This window comes from Varanus komodoensis, unplaced genomic scaffold (genome assembly GCF_004798865.1).
Source record: "Varanus komodoensis strain SLA01 unplaced genomic scaffold, ASM479886v1 scaffold1, whole genome shotgun sequence".
NCBI classification, from domain to species: Eukaryota; Metazoa; Chordata; class Lepidosauria; order Squamata; family Varanidae; genus Varanus; species Varanus komodoensis.
Genome location: NW_025335268.1, coordinates 24,651,962 through 24,667,648, shown reverse-complemented (window position 1 = coordinate 24,667,648; position 15,687 = coordinate 24,651,962). Strand labels below are relative to the sequence as shown.

Sequence of the window (15,687 nt, the reverse complement as noted above, 5' to 3'; positions counted from 1 at the left end):
GGTATAAGATTGTAGCCTTAATTTGTGAAAATATGTAGACTTCAGCAAGGATTTTATCTTATTCTGTTGGATTATGTTGTTGGTTTTATTTTTTCTTAATTGCTCTCAGTGTTGTTTTATTTTTAACAGACTCGCTCTTCTATTTTAGATTGTCTTGCCTCCACACCTGGAACGAATTAGAGAAAAGCTAGCTGAAAATATCCATGAACTGTGGGTTATGAATAAAATTGAACTTGGATGGCAGTATGGTCCTGTATGTATCTTTTCAAATGTTGTACTTTATCCTTAAAAAAAGGGAAACTCCATGCTAGCAATATAGAATAAAAAGCCAGTATCTTCTCCACAGCAATGTATTTATATATTTTATAAAACTTTTGAATAGTTTAAACAGCATCCATGCTTTTTACAGAGCAAAGATTTTCAATTAAGCTTTCATGCAGAAAAAAGTCTATATGTGAATCAGTCTTAATACCCTGCCAAAGCTGGATCATAGACAGTTGTCCAAGGGGAGTCAGGTATTGGGATCCACAGGTTGTGTCAAGGGTCAGGGTTGAGTGATTGTGCTTAAAACATTGCTTTCTTGTTGCGGCATGGGGTTGGTCCTTGAAATGAGCACTGCCATATTGCATTAATATTGCTTCCTATTGCAGCGGTGGTGGGTGGTTTTACTCCTTTTTTTGTAGGATTGAGCATATTGGATACAGATTTCACCAACTTGAAGATTAATCTTTCCTATCTTACAGGTCAGAGATGACAACAAGCGTCAGCATCCATGTTTAGTAGAGTTTGCAAAGCTGCCAGAACAAGAACGAAATTACAACCTCCAAATGTCATTAGAAACACTGAAGTAAGTTGGCAGCACATTCAGTCTAATCACAAGCACCTTTAGATTTATGTAAACAAATTGGTTTGGGTGCATGAAGTTTGCTTTATATATTAGCAAAAAACCCACAAGTTTTGTTGCTTGCATTACTCCTGCTTCTGTAATAGGAGTAGCAAATGCACCCATAATTTTCCATTTGAGAAATTTTGCTATTTACAAGTGTATTTTATTTAAAAGGATATTCTAGGGTTAAACTTTCACTTTTTATCTGTTTAATCTTACTGATGCTTTGCATGGCAAAACAATTTGTGGGTAAGGTTTTGTTCTTCGTCGTGGCCTCTGTGCATCACACATATGGGTACTGCGCCTGCGCAGTGCCTTTGGCCGGAAGAATGATAGCTAACGATTTTTGGCGGGAAGCTCCGCTCCCCCTCCCCCTCCCCCTTGTGGCCTATAAAGAGCGGAGCGTTCGCCATTTTGTTCAGTCTTTGCGACCGCCGTTCGCTGTGCCTCGTACCGCTTTTGACTTTCGCTTTGGCTATTCTTGGTTCTCTCCTTATATATTGCCCTTATACTACTTTCCCCTTACTTCGTTTCCCGCTTCTGTGTAGTTTTTCTCTTGTTATTTCTTCTTCAATCTATCAAAAAAAAAAAAAAACAAAAATATATATTTACCCTCTGCACTATCTCTCTTTTTCTTCTTTTCTTCGATGGCGCAGCGAGTGGCTTTCCGCAAATGTGCGGACTGCGGGTCAAAAATGGCACCTACTGATCCGCACGACCTATGCCTCCTCTGCCTTGGGGAGGGGCATAGGACGGATAAGTGCGTTCATTGCCTAGCCTTCTCAAAGCAGGCTAGGAAGAACCGCGAGAACTGGCTTCAGGGGCTCCTTTGGGATAGGGCTCTGATGCAATCAGACCCGCTCGTCTCTATCCCAAAACCTGGCTCCACTTCTGTGTCTTCACCCTCACACCCTTCGGATGAAGGTGCGTCCGCTTTGGTGGCCCCCTCTGCTTCACAAAAAAGAGGAATGAGAAGCGGAAGCATGCCGAAGAGAAGCCGGCAGGCCATAAGAAGGCCAGAAAGGAGAAGGCCTCTAAGCCTCCAAAGAAGGCTAAGTCCACGGACCGTTCCCGACATAGGGACTCAGAGCCGACAGGACCCTCGGTACCGGTGGCGGTTACGATACCGACCCCGCCTGAACCGATCCTTCAGGAGGCCATGCGGGTTACCCCTCAGGGGTCTCCCCGACGTGCGGTCGACCTCCTGCCTGCACCCCTTCCAACTCTACGGGGGTCTATCTCGGATGGGGAAATCCAGGACTCCCCTCCTAGAGCGAGGTCACTGACACCAATGCCCGCAGTGACATTGGAGACAGATGCTGGCCTGTCCCCACCAGGGAATCGGAGGAGCCGCTCGGTAGAGCAATGCCCGGAGAGTTGGCGTCATCCCTACTATCAGCCTTGGGGAGACCCGCTCTCTGTGGGGTACTACCCTGCTCCCAGGGCGCGATCCTCACCTCCGCCCTGTGACCAACCGCAGTCTGTGGATTCGAGGAGGGTGCCACCTCGATCCCCGCAAAGCGGAAGCAGCCGCTCCTTCTCGCCGGCGGAGTCATCATCTTCTGCCCCACCATACTGCGGTGCTGATTCGGATGACTCTGAAGTAGACTCAACCTCCCTGGACGTCGTGGTGACATCCCAGGATCCTGCGTCACCCGATGAGTCACACGTCTCCTTCGTGGAGCTGATGTCGAGGCTTGTCCAGTCCCTGGACATCGACGCTGCCCAGTGCCCGGGACCGTTGACGGACAAGTTTTACGACGTTGTCCACAGGGAGCAACCGACTTCCATTGTTCTGCCGCTTATAACTACCCTGCGGCAGGCGATGACGTAGCCCTGGGACCTACCTTCACATCCTCAGCCAACGTCCAGGAGATATGAGTCTATGTACAGGGTCCGGGAAGAAGACATCCCCTTCCTGCTAAAGCACCCAAACCAAACTCGGCGGTCGTCGAATCCTCACAAGGCAGAGAGGTGAGGGGACATATGGCGCCGAGGGATAAGGAGGGCCGGAAAATAGATTCCCTGGCCAGGCGAGTCTATGCTGCCTCGGGCTTAGGACTTCACATTTCCAACTACGAGGCGACGTTGGCGCGATATCAATATTTTATTATGCAGCGCCTCTACAATGTCGCCTCCACCCTCCCAGACCACCAGGGTGACCTTGCGAAGGTCCTAATCAAAGAAGCCATGCAGGTCGCAGTGCAGCAGTTGTCCACGGCACGTCACCACGTGGACACTGACTCCCGGGCCTTGGTCGGTGCTGTTTCCCTCCGGAGACACGCATGGCTTCGGAATTGTAATTTCCCGGAGGAAACCAAGCGGCGAATAGAAGAGATGCCTTTTGATGGTTCCGGGCTCTTCCATTCACGTACCGACCACAAACTCAAGAAACTGCATGAGTCAAGAATGACGGCGCGCAGGATGGAGATCCAGTCACACAGCAGACATAAGTGGTTCTGGAATCGGCCATCCTACAGGCAGTCATACCAGCAGAGACAGCTGCCGCAACACCGCCAGCAACAACAGCATCAACAGCGCCGCCGCCCTCAGCCCCAGCAGTGCTTCCAACAGGGCCACCGTCGTTTCGACAATCGGAGGCAGTGCTGACGGGACTGGCGAACCACTCCTCATACTCCTCTAATACCCACCCCCCTCTCATCTGGGGATCGGTTCCAAAGCTGACTCCCCATTTGGGAGTCCATCACATCTGACCGGTGGGTATTATCCATCGTTCAACATGGCTATCGAATAGAATTCGACATCGTTCCTCCATCGAGTCCGATCCAGTCTACTTCATGTTCGCCAGTACTTCTCGACGAAATACATCAACTTCTCCTTAAAGGAGCGATTCGTCAAGTATTTCCATCTGACGGACTTCACGGATTCTATTCCAGATACTTTACAGTCCCCAAGCGGGATGGTGGTCTACGTCTGATTTTGGATTTACGGGACTTGAATAAGCTTATTATACCGAGAAAGTTTTGTATGACCACCCTTCAAAACATTTTGCCGTTGTTCAGGAGAGGGGATTGGTTCGCCTCACTGGACATGAAGGACGCCCACTTTCATATTTCAATTCATCCAACTTACAGGCGTTTCCTCCATTTTGCTGTTGCAAACCAACTTTATGAGTTCACAGTTTTACCCTTTGGACTGGCTACGGCTCCGAGAGTTTTTACCAAATGCATGGCTCCTATCTGTGCCTTCCTACGCCTTCAGGGCATACAAATTTACCCGTACCTCAATGACTGGCTGTTGGTCTCGCAATCCAGAGAAGGGCTCCTAGACACCATCCATACAACCCGTACCTTACTAGATAGTCTGGGCCTACGTATTAATACAGAGAAATCTCTTCTTCTGACACAGACACTCACCTTCATTGGAGCCTGCTTGGATTCGATGTTGGAGAAAGCCTTCCTCCCTCAGGACAGACAGCAGACTCTCGCTCGCCATAGCCATCGAATCCAATGAGAGGGAACGGTTACGGCGAGATCCATTCAGAGGGTCCTGGGGTATATGGCCTCCTCAGTTGCCGTAGTTCTACATGCCAGACTTTGGCTTCACCCACTACAACTATTCTTCAACAAGGTGTATCATCCACAAAGAGACCCACAGTCGAAACAGATTCGGATCCCATCTTCCGTGCTCCACTCCCTGTGCTGGTGGCTGAAACCGACCAGTCTCGTGATGGGAGTCCCCTTCAGGGCGCGACCTCCTTTGATAACTCTCGCATCTCTCCCATCACCGACGCATCTCTCCTAGGATGGGGGGCGATATGCTCTGGCCTGTCTACCCAGGGAACGTGGACTCGTCTAGAATCCACGAATCATATCAACTTCCTAGAGCTGCTGGCAGTCTTCAAAGCCCTTTGTTCTTTCAAAGACCTCCTTCATCATCGGATCGTTCAGATAACTTCGGACAATATGGCGACCGTTTTTTATCTGAACAAGCAAGGAGGGACGAAGTCACCGACCTTAGCCAGGCTTTCTATGAGAATTTGGGACTGGTGCATTCAGAGACACATTACTCTGATGGCCGTTCATCTGGGTGGCACAGACAACGTGCACGCGGATCTTCTCAGCAGACACATCTTCACTTCTCACGAGTGGGAACTGGATCCTCGTACGCGCAACCACCTTTTCAGGTGCTGGGGGTTCCCCGATGTGGACTTATTCGCTACTCGATGGAACAGGGTATGCAAGACTTACTGTTCTAGAGCAGGAATCGGACAAGCATCCCTAGGGGACGCATTCATGATCCCTTGGGACAACATCAACTTCTATGCTTTCCCTCCAATCCCTCTTCTGATGAGGGTCATAGCAAAGATAGTGAGTGACCGTGCATCGGGGATACTAGTTGCGCCTTGGTGGCCACGTCAAGCGTGGTTTGCGAAACTGCTCGACATCTCCCGTGGGGAGTTTCTTCATCTTCCGGCACTTCCATATCTTATAACGCAAATGGGCGGCACACTTCGTCACCCAGACTTGCTCTCATTGAACCTGACAGCGTGGCGGATTCGATGATTGACCTTCCATTGGGGCCGACGATGGATTCTGGAGCCTCGAATCTGACAGCTTCTATTAACCCATTGGTGTTGATGATTACTTCGACTGCTTCGGTTCCAATTCTCGAATCCAACCATGCGGGTGCCTCTCACTGCCACAGTCTCTCCGTACCATCGGGTTCGAGACAGACCCCATCGAATTCGAACCCAACGCTCTTGCACCCTGAGATTCAGCATATTATCGACTCTGCCCTAAAGCTGTCCACAAGGAAGTCATATATGGCTAAATGGAAACGTTTTTCCACCTTCTCCGAGTCTCATTTGTTCTCCCCACTTGTCTCATCAATCGAACAAATTCTTCAGTTCCTTCTGGAGTTGCATCACTCTGGACTGAAGCCGTCTTCTATTAAAGTGTATACGGCCGCAATAGCCTATTACCATGGCTTAGTCAACGGGTCACCCCTATTTTCTCATCCTATCCTCAAGAGATTTTTGAAAGGACTGTATAATCTTAATCCATCAATTAGACCGATTATGCCCACGTGGAGCCTTTCTGTAGTTCTACAGGCCCTTATGAAGGCCCCCTTTGAACCTTTGGCGACTGTGGATCTCTGATTAGTTTCGTGGAAGACGGGCGTTCCTTGTAGCCCGGAGGGCCAGTGAACTTTGTGCGCTCCGTGTCCACCCTCCTTATCTAAACTTCCACAGAGAAAAGGTCGTTTTATGTCTCGACCCATCTTTCTTGCCCAAAGTCTCTACACCTTTCCATACAGGACAAGACATTGTACTGCCTGCCTTTTTTCCATCGCCATTGAATCCCTTGGAAAGATCCTTGCACTCCCTTGACGTTCGGCGTTGTTTAGCCTTTTATCGGTCGCGAACGGAGTCTATTCGGTGATCCAATAAACTGTTCATCAAATATTCGGCTAGAGATCAGGGTGACATAGTCACTCCACAAAGACTTTCTAAATGGATAGTCCACAGTATTGTCTTGTGTTATCAGTTAGCTAAGCTCAAATTGCCTTTAGTTCCTTGAGGCCATTCTACTAGAGCTGTCGCTACATCTTCTGCATTCGCATCCGGGGTTCCGATTGATGACATCTGCAGAGCCGCTACTTGGGCGAATCCCTGCACTTTCGCCAAGCATTACCATCTCGATGTTCGGGCTCGACGGGACTGCTCCTTTGGTAGAGCTGTTCTCTCCTCCGTCCTTCGATGAGAACACCTTCCCTCCTCCTTTGATGGTAAGCTTGTTAATCTACCCGTATGTGTGATGCACAGAGGCCACGACGAAGAAAAGCAAGGTGCTTACCTATAACTGATGTTCTTCGAGTGGCCATCTGTGCAGTCACACAACCCGCCCGCCGGCCCCGCTCGGTGTCGGTGAGTGGATGCATCGACAACTCAATGTCGATGAGAGAGGGCACTTTTGGAATCGACCATCTCCTTTACGGTACCGACAAAAAAAAAAAAAAATCCATTAAGATACTGTACGGTCGCAAAGACTGAACAAAATGGCGGACGCTCTGCTCTTTATAGGCCACAAGGGGGAGGGGAAGCGGAGCTTCCCACCAAAAATCGTTAGCTATCAATCTTCTGGCCAAAGGCACTGCGCAGGCACAGTACCCATATGTGTGACTGCACAGATGGCCACTCGAAGAACATCAGTTACAGGTAAGCAACCTGCTTTTTTTTGTAGAATTGATATGGAAAATGTATTTTCAGATTTTAACTGTTGTAACTTGATTGTTAAAATAAGTAATACCTTTCATAAATACGACCAAAAAACTATTTGAATAGCTGTACCTAAAAGTCATCTTATGGATTCTAGGCATTTTTTTTTAGTCTTGTAAATACCCTCTGCCCAGCAAGCAGTTATAACTTTGCCTTTTAACATACTGTTTTATGTCTCTAAAAGTTATTAATTTTCTTTCTAGAACACTGCTGGCATTAGGGTGTCATGTTGGAATTGCTGATGAGCATGCTGAAGAAAAGGTGAAGAAACTAAAACTTCCAAAGAAGTAAGCTTAAATACAAAAACATTAGTGGAAAATTACATGCTACAGTATGGTAAAAGTTTTTTCTCCTGGAGTTGTGTCCTTACTGTAACATAATTGCCACCATTTTTGGTGAAATTGGCTTTTTTATGATGCTCCTTGTACAAGTAATAAGCCTATTCCTATGCTTCAGTTGCTTTGTTGGGTGGAAAAGAGCCATGTGTCACTGTTTTATCCCATTTCTTATCTATGTGTATTTTAGCCTGTGATGATATGTTTAATTTCTGCCTGAGATAGTCATATTGTAGGAATGTTATGTAGAACACACGAGATTCCATTCACTTACTTAGAAATCTTTGGTCATTTAATAGATATTTCTATTCTAGCAGAAATAAATAAATTAATAGCATTATGATGCAATAAAAAGCATCTACAGAAATACTGCATTCTGTTGTTTTTCTGCAGACTAATGTTATTTTTAAAATATTTAAAAGAGAATTCACTTGAATGTTTACTTTTTACATTTGACAGTTTCTTGTTGTCCAGTGGATACAAGCCTGCACCTATGGATCTGAGTTGTATCAAGCTGACCCCATCTCAGGAATCCATGGTTGATAAACTTGCGGAGAATGCTCACAATGTATGGGCAAGGGATCGTATCAGACAGGGTTGGACATATGGAATCCAGCAGGTAAGATCAGATACGAATGCGTGAAAATTAACTCACAACTACAGATCTTGTGGAACTGAATTTTATTTTGAGGGTAGCAAATCCAATAAATGACTGTTGGAAGTCAAACGTATTATCTGTGTTGAATTCATATATTTCCAATAAATGTAACAAATGTAGAAGCCATTGCTTTGCTTACGAAATGTAAAATAGGCCTGCTAAAGTGAGCGATATTACTTTGGAATGAATAATAAATGCAGTTGTGAACTATTTTGGGAAGGTGTAGTGGGTTCCTTGGGTAAACAGGTGATAAAGGAGAATTCTGTTTTATTGTGCAATATAGAACACAAATATAAAGTGGAACCCCCCTGTATAAGAACTGCTCTTATTTGTGGGAAGAAATCAGACATTTTTCCTGATGATTTAAGTGACAGACAGAAGAGGTAGTAGAGAGGGGTTTTTTTGTTGTTATTCAATTTTAATACAAGCACAACAAACAAAAGTATGAATTTTTGCCAACTGCTTCCATTTGGCTCACTTTTAATGCTCACTTTTAATTAAGCAAGCAATCTTTAAATTTGAATAGGTTATTCAGGGCCATGCTGTATATGATTTGCTTGGCATGTCTAATCAAACATTAGTGCATGATGATTGAAGATTGGCTGGAGAGTTATTTGAAGCACCTAAGAGAGACTGAACAGTACTTTACCCAGCCTTGGTCCTCAACAGTCCATTCTCTACAAACCCTTTTCCTCCAGAAAATTCAGATGATACAAGTGTGCCTACCACAGCAGGGGGAAAAAGCTATGGAGAAAAGTGGAGGGCAGGAGCTCTTTTGGTGCTTGAAATGGCACTGACTCAGCTTTTATCAAGCATTGTAAATATGGGTGTACTGCCATCAACTGTTGTTTGGAGCTCAGTTTCCAAGACATGGAATCTGTGCATGTGCATATGGGTATATTTGAGAAGGGTTATAGTACAGAAGGAACGTGTGAAGCATGGTGGATTATTATGAGCACTAATTTTTCTTTACATAAAAACAAAGAAATCCAAATTTGCCTTACATAATCAAATTTATGACAAATATTATTGTATGAATTCACTGAACACAATAAATAAATATAGTATTAAAAATAAGCCTGTTCCATTCTGCTAAGCATTTTACAGTGGCTAAATTTAATTTTGATAAATATGACCTTGAGAGTATGTTAGGACAAAGTCATTTTCAGAATCTACTGTAGCTTTCCAAAGGAATGACTATACCTCGGCAATTTTTCTTTTTGTTTGTGATATAAGACCTGAAGAATATAAATATACATGCATGTTTCATTTTTTATGAACAATATTCTTGTTATAGCATTAACTTGCTTACTTGCATCATACTTAAGTTGTTGCTACTTATTTTTATGTTATTTTCATAATGGGAAATACCTAATACTGCTGCAGTGCCTGCTAGCACAAAAGATTAACATTTCCTGAAGCAACCCTAAAATACCCAGAGCTTCTCATTTTCAAAACAGGACAGGGCAATAGCCATTGCTTCAGTAAGCTCCACTGACATGACCTGGCCCCTTCTGAAAAGAAATGCATAGATTAACAGAACAGCTGGATTAGAAAGGACCAAGAAGGCTGAGTCCCCTGCTAGTGCAGGAAGCCAGTTACACCATTCCTATCAAAAAACTATGTAAATGCTTCTTGAATGCATCCAGTGTGGAAGAGTACACAACCCCTCTTGGGAGCTGGTTCCACTATCGTACCGCTCTCACAGGCAAGAAGTTCTTCCTTGTTTCTAGCCTGCACCTGGTGTACCTAAACTATCATTTAGGCTTCCAGAATTATCATGCTATTGGTTGATCCCACTGGTGAACAGGCGGCTTTGGAATACTACCCACTATATCTGTATTATACCTACATCATGGTGGCGACTGAAGTCATTGGAGATTTCTGTGCCTGTTTACACAATTAATACCAAGATAGATATATATTTGAACATCTCCCAACGGTGTTGTGATAGCTATTATGGCTTAAGCAGATTGTAAAAAAAGTTGCAAATAACATTTGATAGGCAGGAAGCTATTTTAAGGCTGTAATCCTATATACACTTATCTGGAAGTAAACCTCACTGAGTTTGATGGAGCTTTCTTCTAACTAGACATTCATAGGATCCTGCTATAACATATATATTTTAAGCCAGCTGTAGTGTAATTGAAAGATTTGGCTGCAGGAATGTTATTCAAATCAAGATGTGAGTAAGAAAACGATTCATTTATAATTTCTTACCAGAAAACCTCTTTTCACATTTCCCAGCAAGTAGCAATGCCTTTCAGTGCACTGTAACAACCAATTTTTAAACTAAAATGCCAGGGCTTGCAGTTTTCAACCTTTACTTGAAAGTCAAGGTTGCAACAGCTTATGCATTGTTTGTGTCTATATGAAGAATCCTATTCAGTGTTCTCAAAAGTCAGATTAGCCTTTTCACCTCTGTTAGTCTGGGAGCTTTCCATTCTGTAGTTCCCTGCATTTTCCTGCTTGCTTATGTCAAAAGTATTTCTACTTCTCTGTCAATACTGGCTATTTTCACATGATTGCAACCCACCAATGAAAATGTTAGCACTGTATGTAGTGAGACTACAATATGAAATAGCAGCAAGGATGTTAAGTAGCAATCTTGGAAATAAATTAGCTTTCTAAGGGCACATTCCTGTTTAGAAAGAAGTCTACAACTTCCCTCATGCAGCATTTTGTCATACTTGGAGGTATAGAGCTATTTTTTCTTTCTAAACATGCATAGAATTGCACCCAAAACACTAAAATGTTTGCAGGCATTTCCAGAGTTCTTATGAACACTAAGTTATTGATGTAAGTTTGGGAATTGACAAGTTGTAAGCTGAGATTTACTTGTGATTTTGTAATGTGATCTTAAACTGTTCAGATTTTATTAGTACGTTTTTCATTGTCTACCAGAAACCAAAGGGAGGAAATAAATGTTGAACTGAGGGAAGAGAATGGGTGAAGAAGGAATTTTCTGTGACTTAAAATGTTTTCTTAATGTTCATTATTTAGTGGTGAGTGGAAACCATCTGAATGTGTTTATTTGTATTCTGTCAGTCAGGAGAACCCTGAATGAGTTCTGGTTAGCTCTGACGGATATTAAGCCCAAGTTATACAAAGGAATTTCAGTATTAATTGATAGTCTGCCTTAACATTTAATTTAGAAATCACTACGGTAATCAGATGCATTTTGGATGAGATCCCTAGGTCACCATGCTCTTTAAAATTGGATGCTACTCTTATGTTTTAAAATAACTTTTGTACACAGTGCTCTGAGATTAGCCCACTAGTTTGCAAGTTGATTCAAAGAAATTAACAGATTATTTAAATACGTGTTGCTGGGTTAAGTCTGGGTTGTGTAGATATCATATGAGGTTTCTAGAATAATTCAGATTTCATAGATCTGAAATAGCACTCCAGCTTTGGAGCTGGAAATCCATGCTCCAGTACCTTTCTGCATGGAAAGTTCCACTTTGGCTGCTTCTCTGAGGCTAGGAAATCAGTAAATGAGGTGTTCCCAAGAGGAAAGAGACCAGAACACCAGGTTATTAGGTATTCTGGAAGCACTCTGGCCTTCCCTCCCCTTCTAAAGCACCTCAGCTAGAAAACTCAAAATGGCTTTCTAGGTAAAATGCAAAGTGAGAATTGTGAAGAAGTAGTGATTGTTTCCACTGCTGTTCCCACTATGCACTGGATTCTTGTAAGCCTCTGAGTTAGGAAGCTTATATGTATCAAGGGCATAAACAATAAGATTGTACCCTTAACCTTTAAACAATTCAGAGTTTCCAGGTTCTTGCATCATTAAAGAACTAAGGAACTCATGTGCTTCACAAAATAAACAATTCAGGAACTGACACTTGAGGCAAGTCAGCTGAGTCAATATGTTTATGATCAGAGTTATACATGTGTGCACACAATTCTGTACCATGCATATTTTGGGGTAGATTTGTTATAAAATAAATTTCCTGTAGTTTCAGGTGCATTTTAAATGTTTCAGAAATTGGTTAAGAATACCCAGATAAATCAGAATAACCAAAACACAGAGGAAGAAAGGCAGGCATTTGGATAAATGATCAACCAAAATCTTGAGAACTCCTTGCAATGTCATTCCAGTGCATGCAGCCCTTCTCTAAAGGTGCCCACCCTTTGTTGAATCCCAACTCCCAAGAATTCTGTCAAGAATGTTCTTCCCCACCATCCGCCCTTGGTATATGCTAAGTGAACGGATAAGGCAGAATTTCTGCTGTGCACCAGCTATTGATGAGATACCAGGACTTCTAAACCCCTGATGCTATACCCCATCTTTTCTGGTACCTGCTATAGAAATCTTTGCTCTCCCAAGCCTGGCAAACCTGCCAAAGTAAGTAGAGTTGATTGCAGTTCTTCCAAGAACACATTACACGTTTCCTGAGAAAAGTGAACACCTTATTCAACTGCTGTAACTTCATTGCAATGTGATAATGGAGAATTTTTCCTGCCCGGTGTCTCTCTACAGATTAAGCAGCTGTTCCATTTGTGATCACAAGAACAGCAGGACAAGTTCAGCATGCATCTAAGCAAGATCATTTTCTCCCTTATATAAGAAAATCACTTCCAGGTGCAGACATGGTCTTGTCTTAATAAAATAGAATAGCAGCTGAGTCCATGCCTTACTTTTTTCAACAATCTTGGAGGCTTGGCTATTAGTCTGATGCCAGTTTGTATCCCTAGATTTGAGCCGCTAGACCTTTCTGCTCATAAGATACTGCTTTGTCTGCTGAACAGCATTTTAAAGGATTTAAGGCACAGCCTGGTACCATAATGTTAATCATAAGGAGAAATCTCACTGGCCTTGAAAGGGAAACAAGCAGGGCATGGCTCCTGTCTTTAGAATCATTCCCAAAAGAGATATCAGTAAGCTGGGTCATGGAGTTTCTCTTAGAAATCCTACTGTGGTGGGGAGATATATTTTTAAGGTATGTTTTATGTATAGTTTTAATGGTAAATATATTAATATGATTAGGGAACACTCTCTGTCATAAACACAGGGCATTTTCCAACTTCATCTTCTGTTCTTTTCAACTTCATCTTCATGTTCTGTATAATTGCTTGAAGCTGCTTTCTGTGCATAGCACTAGTCAGGTTTGTCGTTTCTTACAGAACATCATTATTCTTTTTTTAGCTCAGTAGACAAACTTGTTCAACTATTTTTTCTTTCCATATCTAACATGTTTGTCAGATTTTCATGCTCAATTTTATTGATGAAGTTCCTTTTTGTAGTCTTAAAATAATGCTTTTCTTTTTATATGAGAAAACTAACATTTCTACTAATGAGTCTTTCTCTTTCAGTCTGATCCTATGTATGCTTTTGTTATATGGCACTGAATTCAGTAGGGAGTCTAATCCAGTCTAATTGTGTTGTTATCAGTAGTTATTTTAAAGCCCTAAACGGCTTAAAGCCCTAAACGGCTTGGGTCCTGGTTACCTGAAGGAGCGCTTACGTCCATATATGCCCAGCCGCCCCTTGAGATCAGCGGGAGAGGCCCTTCTCCGGGAACCCTCCGGGAAGGAAATTAGGAGGGTGGCTACTCGGAGGAGGGCTTTCTCTGCGGTGGCGCCCAACTTATGGAACACGCTCCCCAGAGAGGTCCGCCTGGCGCCGTCGTTATTTGCTTTTCGGCGCCAGGCGAAAACCTTTTTATTTAAGCGGTATTTTAACTGTTAGTATCAACTGATTTTATCTGGCCAGGGCGGCTTATTTTATATTGTATTTTTTGGATTTTTAATGTTTATATTAATTTATTGTTGTAAGCCGCCCCGAGGCTTCGGCGAATGGGGCGGCATAAAAATGTTTTAATAAATAAATAAATAAATAAATAAAAATATTTTATTGCTGTACAGCCCAATAGCTGAAGCTCTTTGGGCAGTGTACAACAGTGCATAAAATACAATATAAATGCAATATAAAAATACAGATAACAGTAAAACATTATAAAAATTGCACTGTAAAATTTAAACATCAGATTTAAAGCTGAATTTAAAAGGCTGCAACAGCTAATGCAAATTAAATTACAATGCCTGTTAAGCCGCAAACATAATGCCGTATTGTACTAATTCAAGCTAATTGAATACAGTGGTTAGGAGTGCAGGTCTGGGATTCAGGTGATCTGGGTGCTGCTGTAAGGATAAGATTGAGAGGGGGAAAACATAAAAAATCCATGCTGGATCAGACAAAGATCCATCTAATCCAGCACTAGGTACACAAAGGGGAAACCAGCTGCCCAGAAGATCTCTCAAGAAGGATGGGTGCAAAACTTCCTCTTGCCCATGCTCCTCAGCAACTAATATATGCAGGCATGCCACCTCTGGTAGAGGAGGTAGGGCATAACCAGCAAGCCTTGTAACCACAAATAGCCTCTTCTTTCATGTATTTGTCCCATCCCTTTTCAAAGGCATCCAGGTATCACCATTTCCTATGGCAGCAATTTTCATAGTTTAACTATACACTTTGTGAAGAAGTGCTTCGTTTTGTCCTCCCTAAACCTCCCACCAATCACCTTGATGGGATAACCCCAATTTCAGGTGTTATGGGAGAGAGAAAAATGGAGTGTCCCTCTTCACTTTATCTGTACTGTGAATTATTTTATACATGTTTATCATGTCTCCCCTTAACTCGCCTTTTATCTAAGGTGAACAGTCCTAGTAGAAGCCACTCCTCATAGGGGAGCTGGTCCTGACCATTTTTGTTTTTCTTTCTGTACTTTTTCAATTCAGTGATGTCCTTTTTCTGGTAAAGCAACAAGAACTGGACACAATATTCCAAGTGGGGAGGGAAGTAAGATTTTTAAAGTTCTATTTTCTATTCCCTTCCTAATTATGCATTGCACAGAGTTTACCTTCTTTGCAGCAGCTGAGCACTAGTCCAACATTTTCACTAACCTGCCCACCACTAGCCCAAGATCCAGTGCAGATCCAGTGCAAGTTGCAATTTTTTGGCCCCAACATGGATTAGTCTGCACTTGTTTATAATGAACTGCATTTGTAGGAGAATTATCTTTCTGCGATGGGGGCGGCATAAAAATGTTAATAAATAAATAAATAATTATTATTTAACGTTTCTATGCCTCCCCTTGCCAAAGCCTCGGGGCGGCTTACAACACAATAAAATATATTGAAATACAATAGAACATAATAAATTACCATTAAATACAAAAATACAAAAAATACACTGAGTTCCAAACATAATAATATAAAATTAAAAATAACAGTATAAAATAAGTAAATAAATAATATAGGAGGAGAAAAGAGAAGGAAGAAGAAGTTGCCCTGCCCAGATCATATATTTTAACAATTAAAATGACGCTTAAATAAAAAGGTCTTTACCTGGCGCTGAAAAACCAGTAACGACGGTGCCAGGCAGACCTCTTTGGGGAGTGAATTCCATAGGTTGGGCGCCACCACAGAGAAAGCCCTCCTCCGAGTACTTACTCTCCTAATTTCTTTCATGGAGGGTTCCCGGAGAAGGGACTCTCCTGCAGATCTCAAGGGCGGTCAGGCATATACGGACGTAAGCGCTCGTTCAGGTAGCCAGGACCCA

The 15,687-nt window shown here is 42.8% G+C and overlaps 1 protein-coding gene across 10 annotated transcripts in view; it reads left to right on the top strand.

Annotated features, from left to right (window-relative positions):
- RYR2 (ryanodine receptor 2) overlaps window positions 1-15,687 on the top strand; it is a 373,600-nt gene that overhangs the window by 177,040 nt on the left and 180,873 nt on the right. For all 10 annotated transcript variants that reach the window (XM_044419812.1, XM_044419847.1, XM_044419795.1 and 7 more), the window contains 4 exons: window positions 149-253; window positions 744-847; window positions 7,331-7,414; window positions 7,922-8,081. In XM_044419812.1, coding sequence (XP_044275747.1) covers window positions 149-253; window positions 744-847; window positions 7,331-7,414; window positions 7,922-8,081 — 453 coding nt within the window. The remainder of the gene's footprint in view (window positions 1-148; window positions 254-743; window positions 848-7,330; window positions 7,415-7,921; window positions 8,082-15,687) is intronic.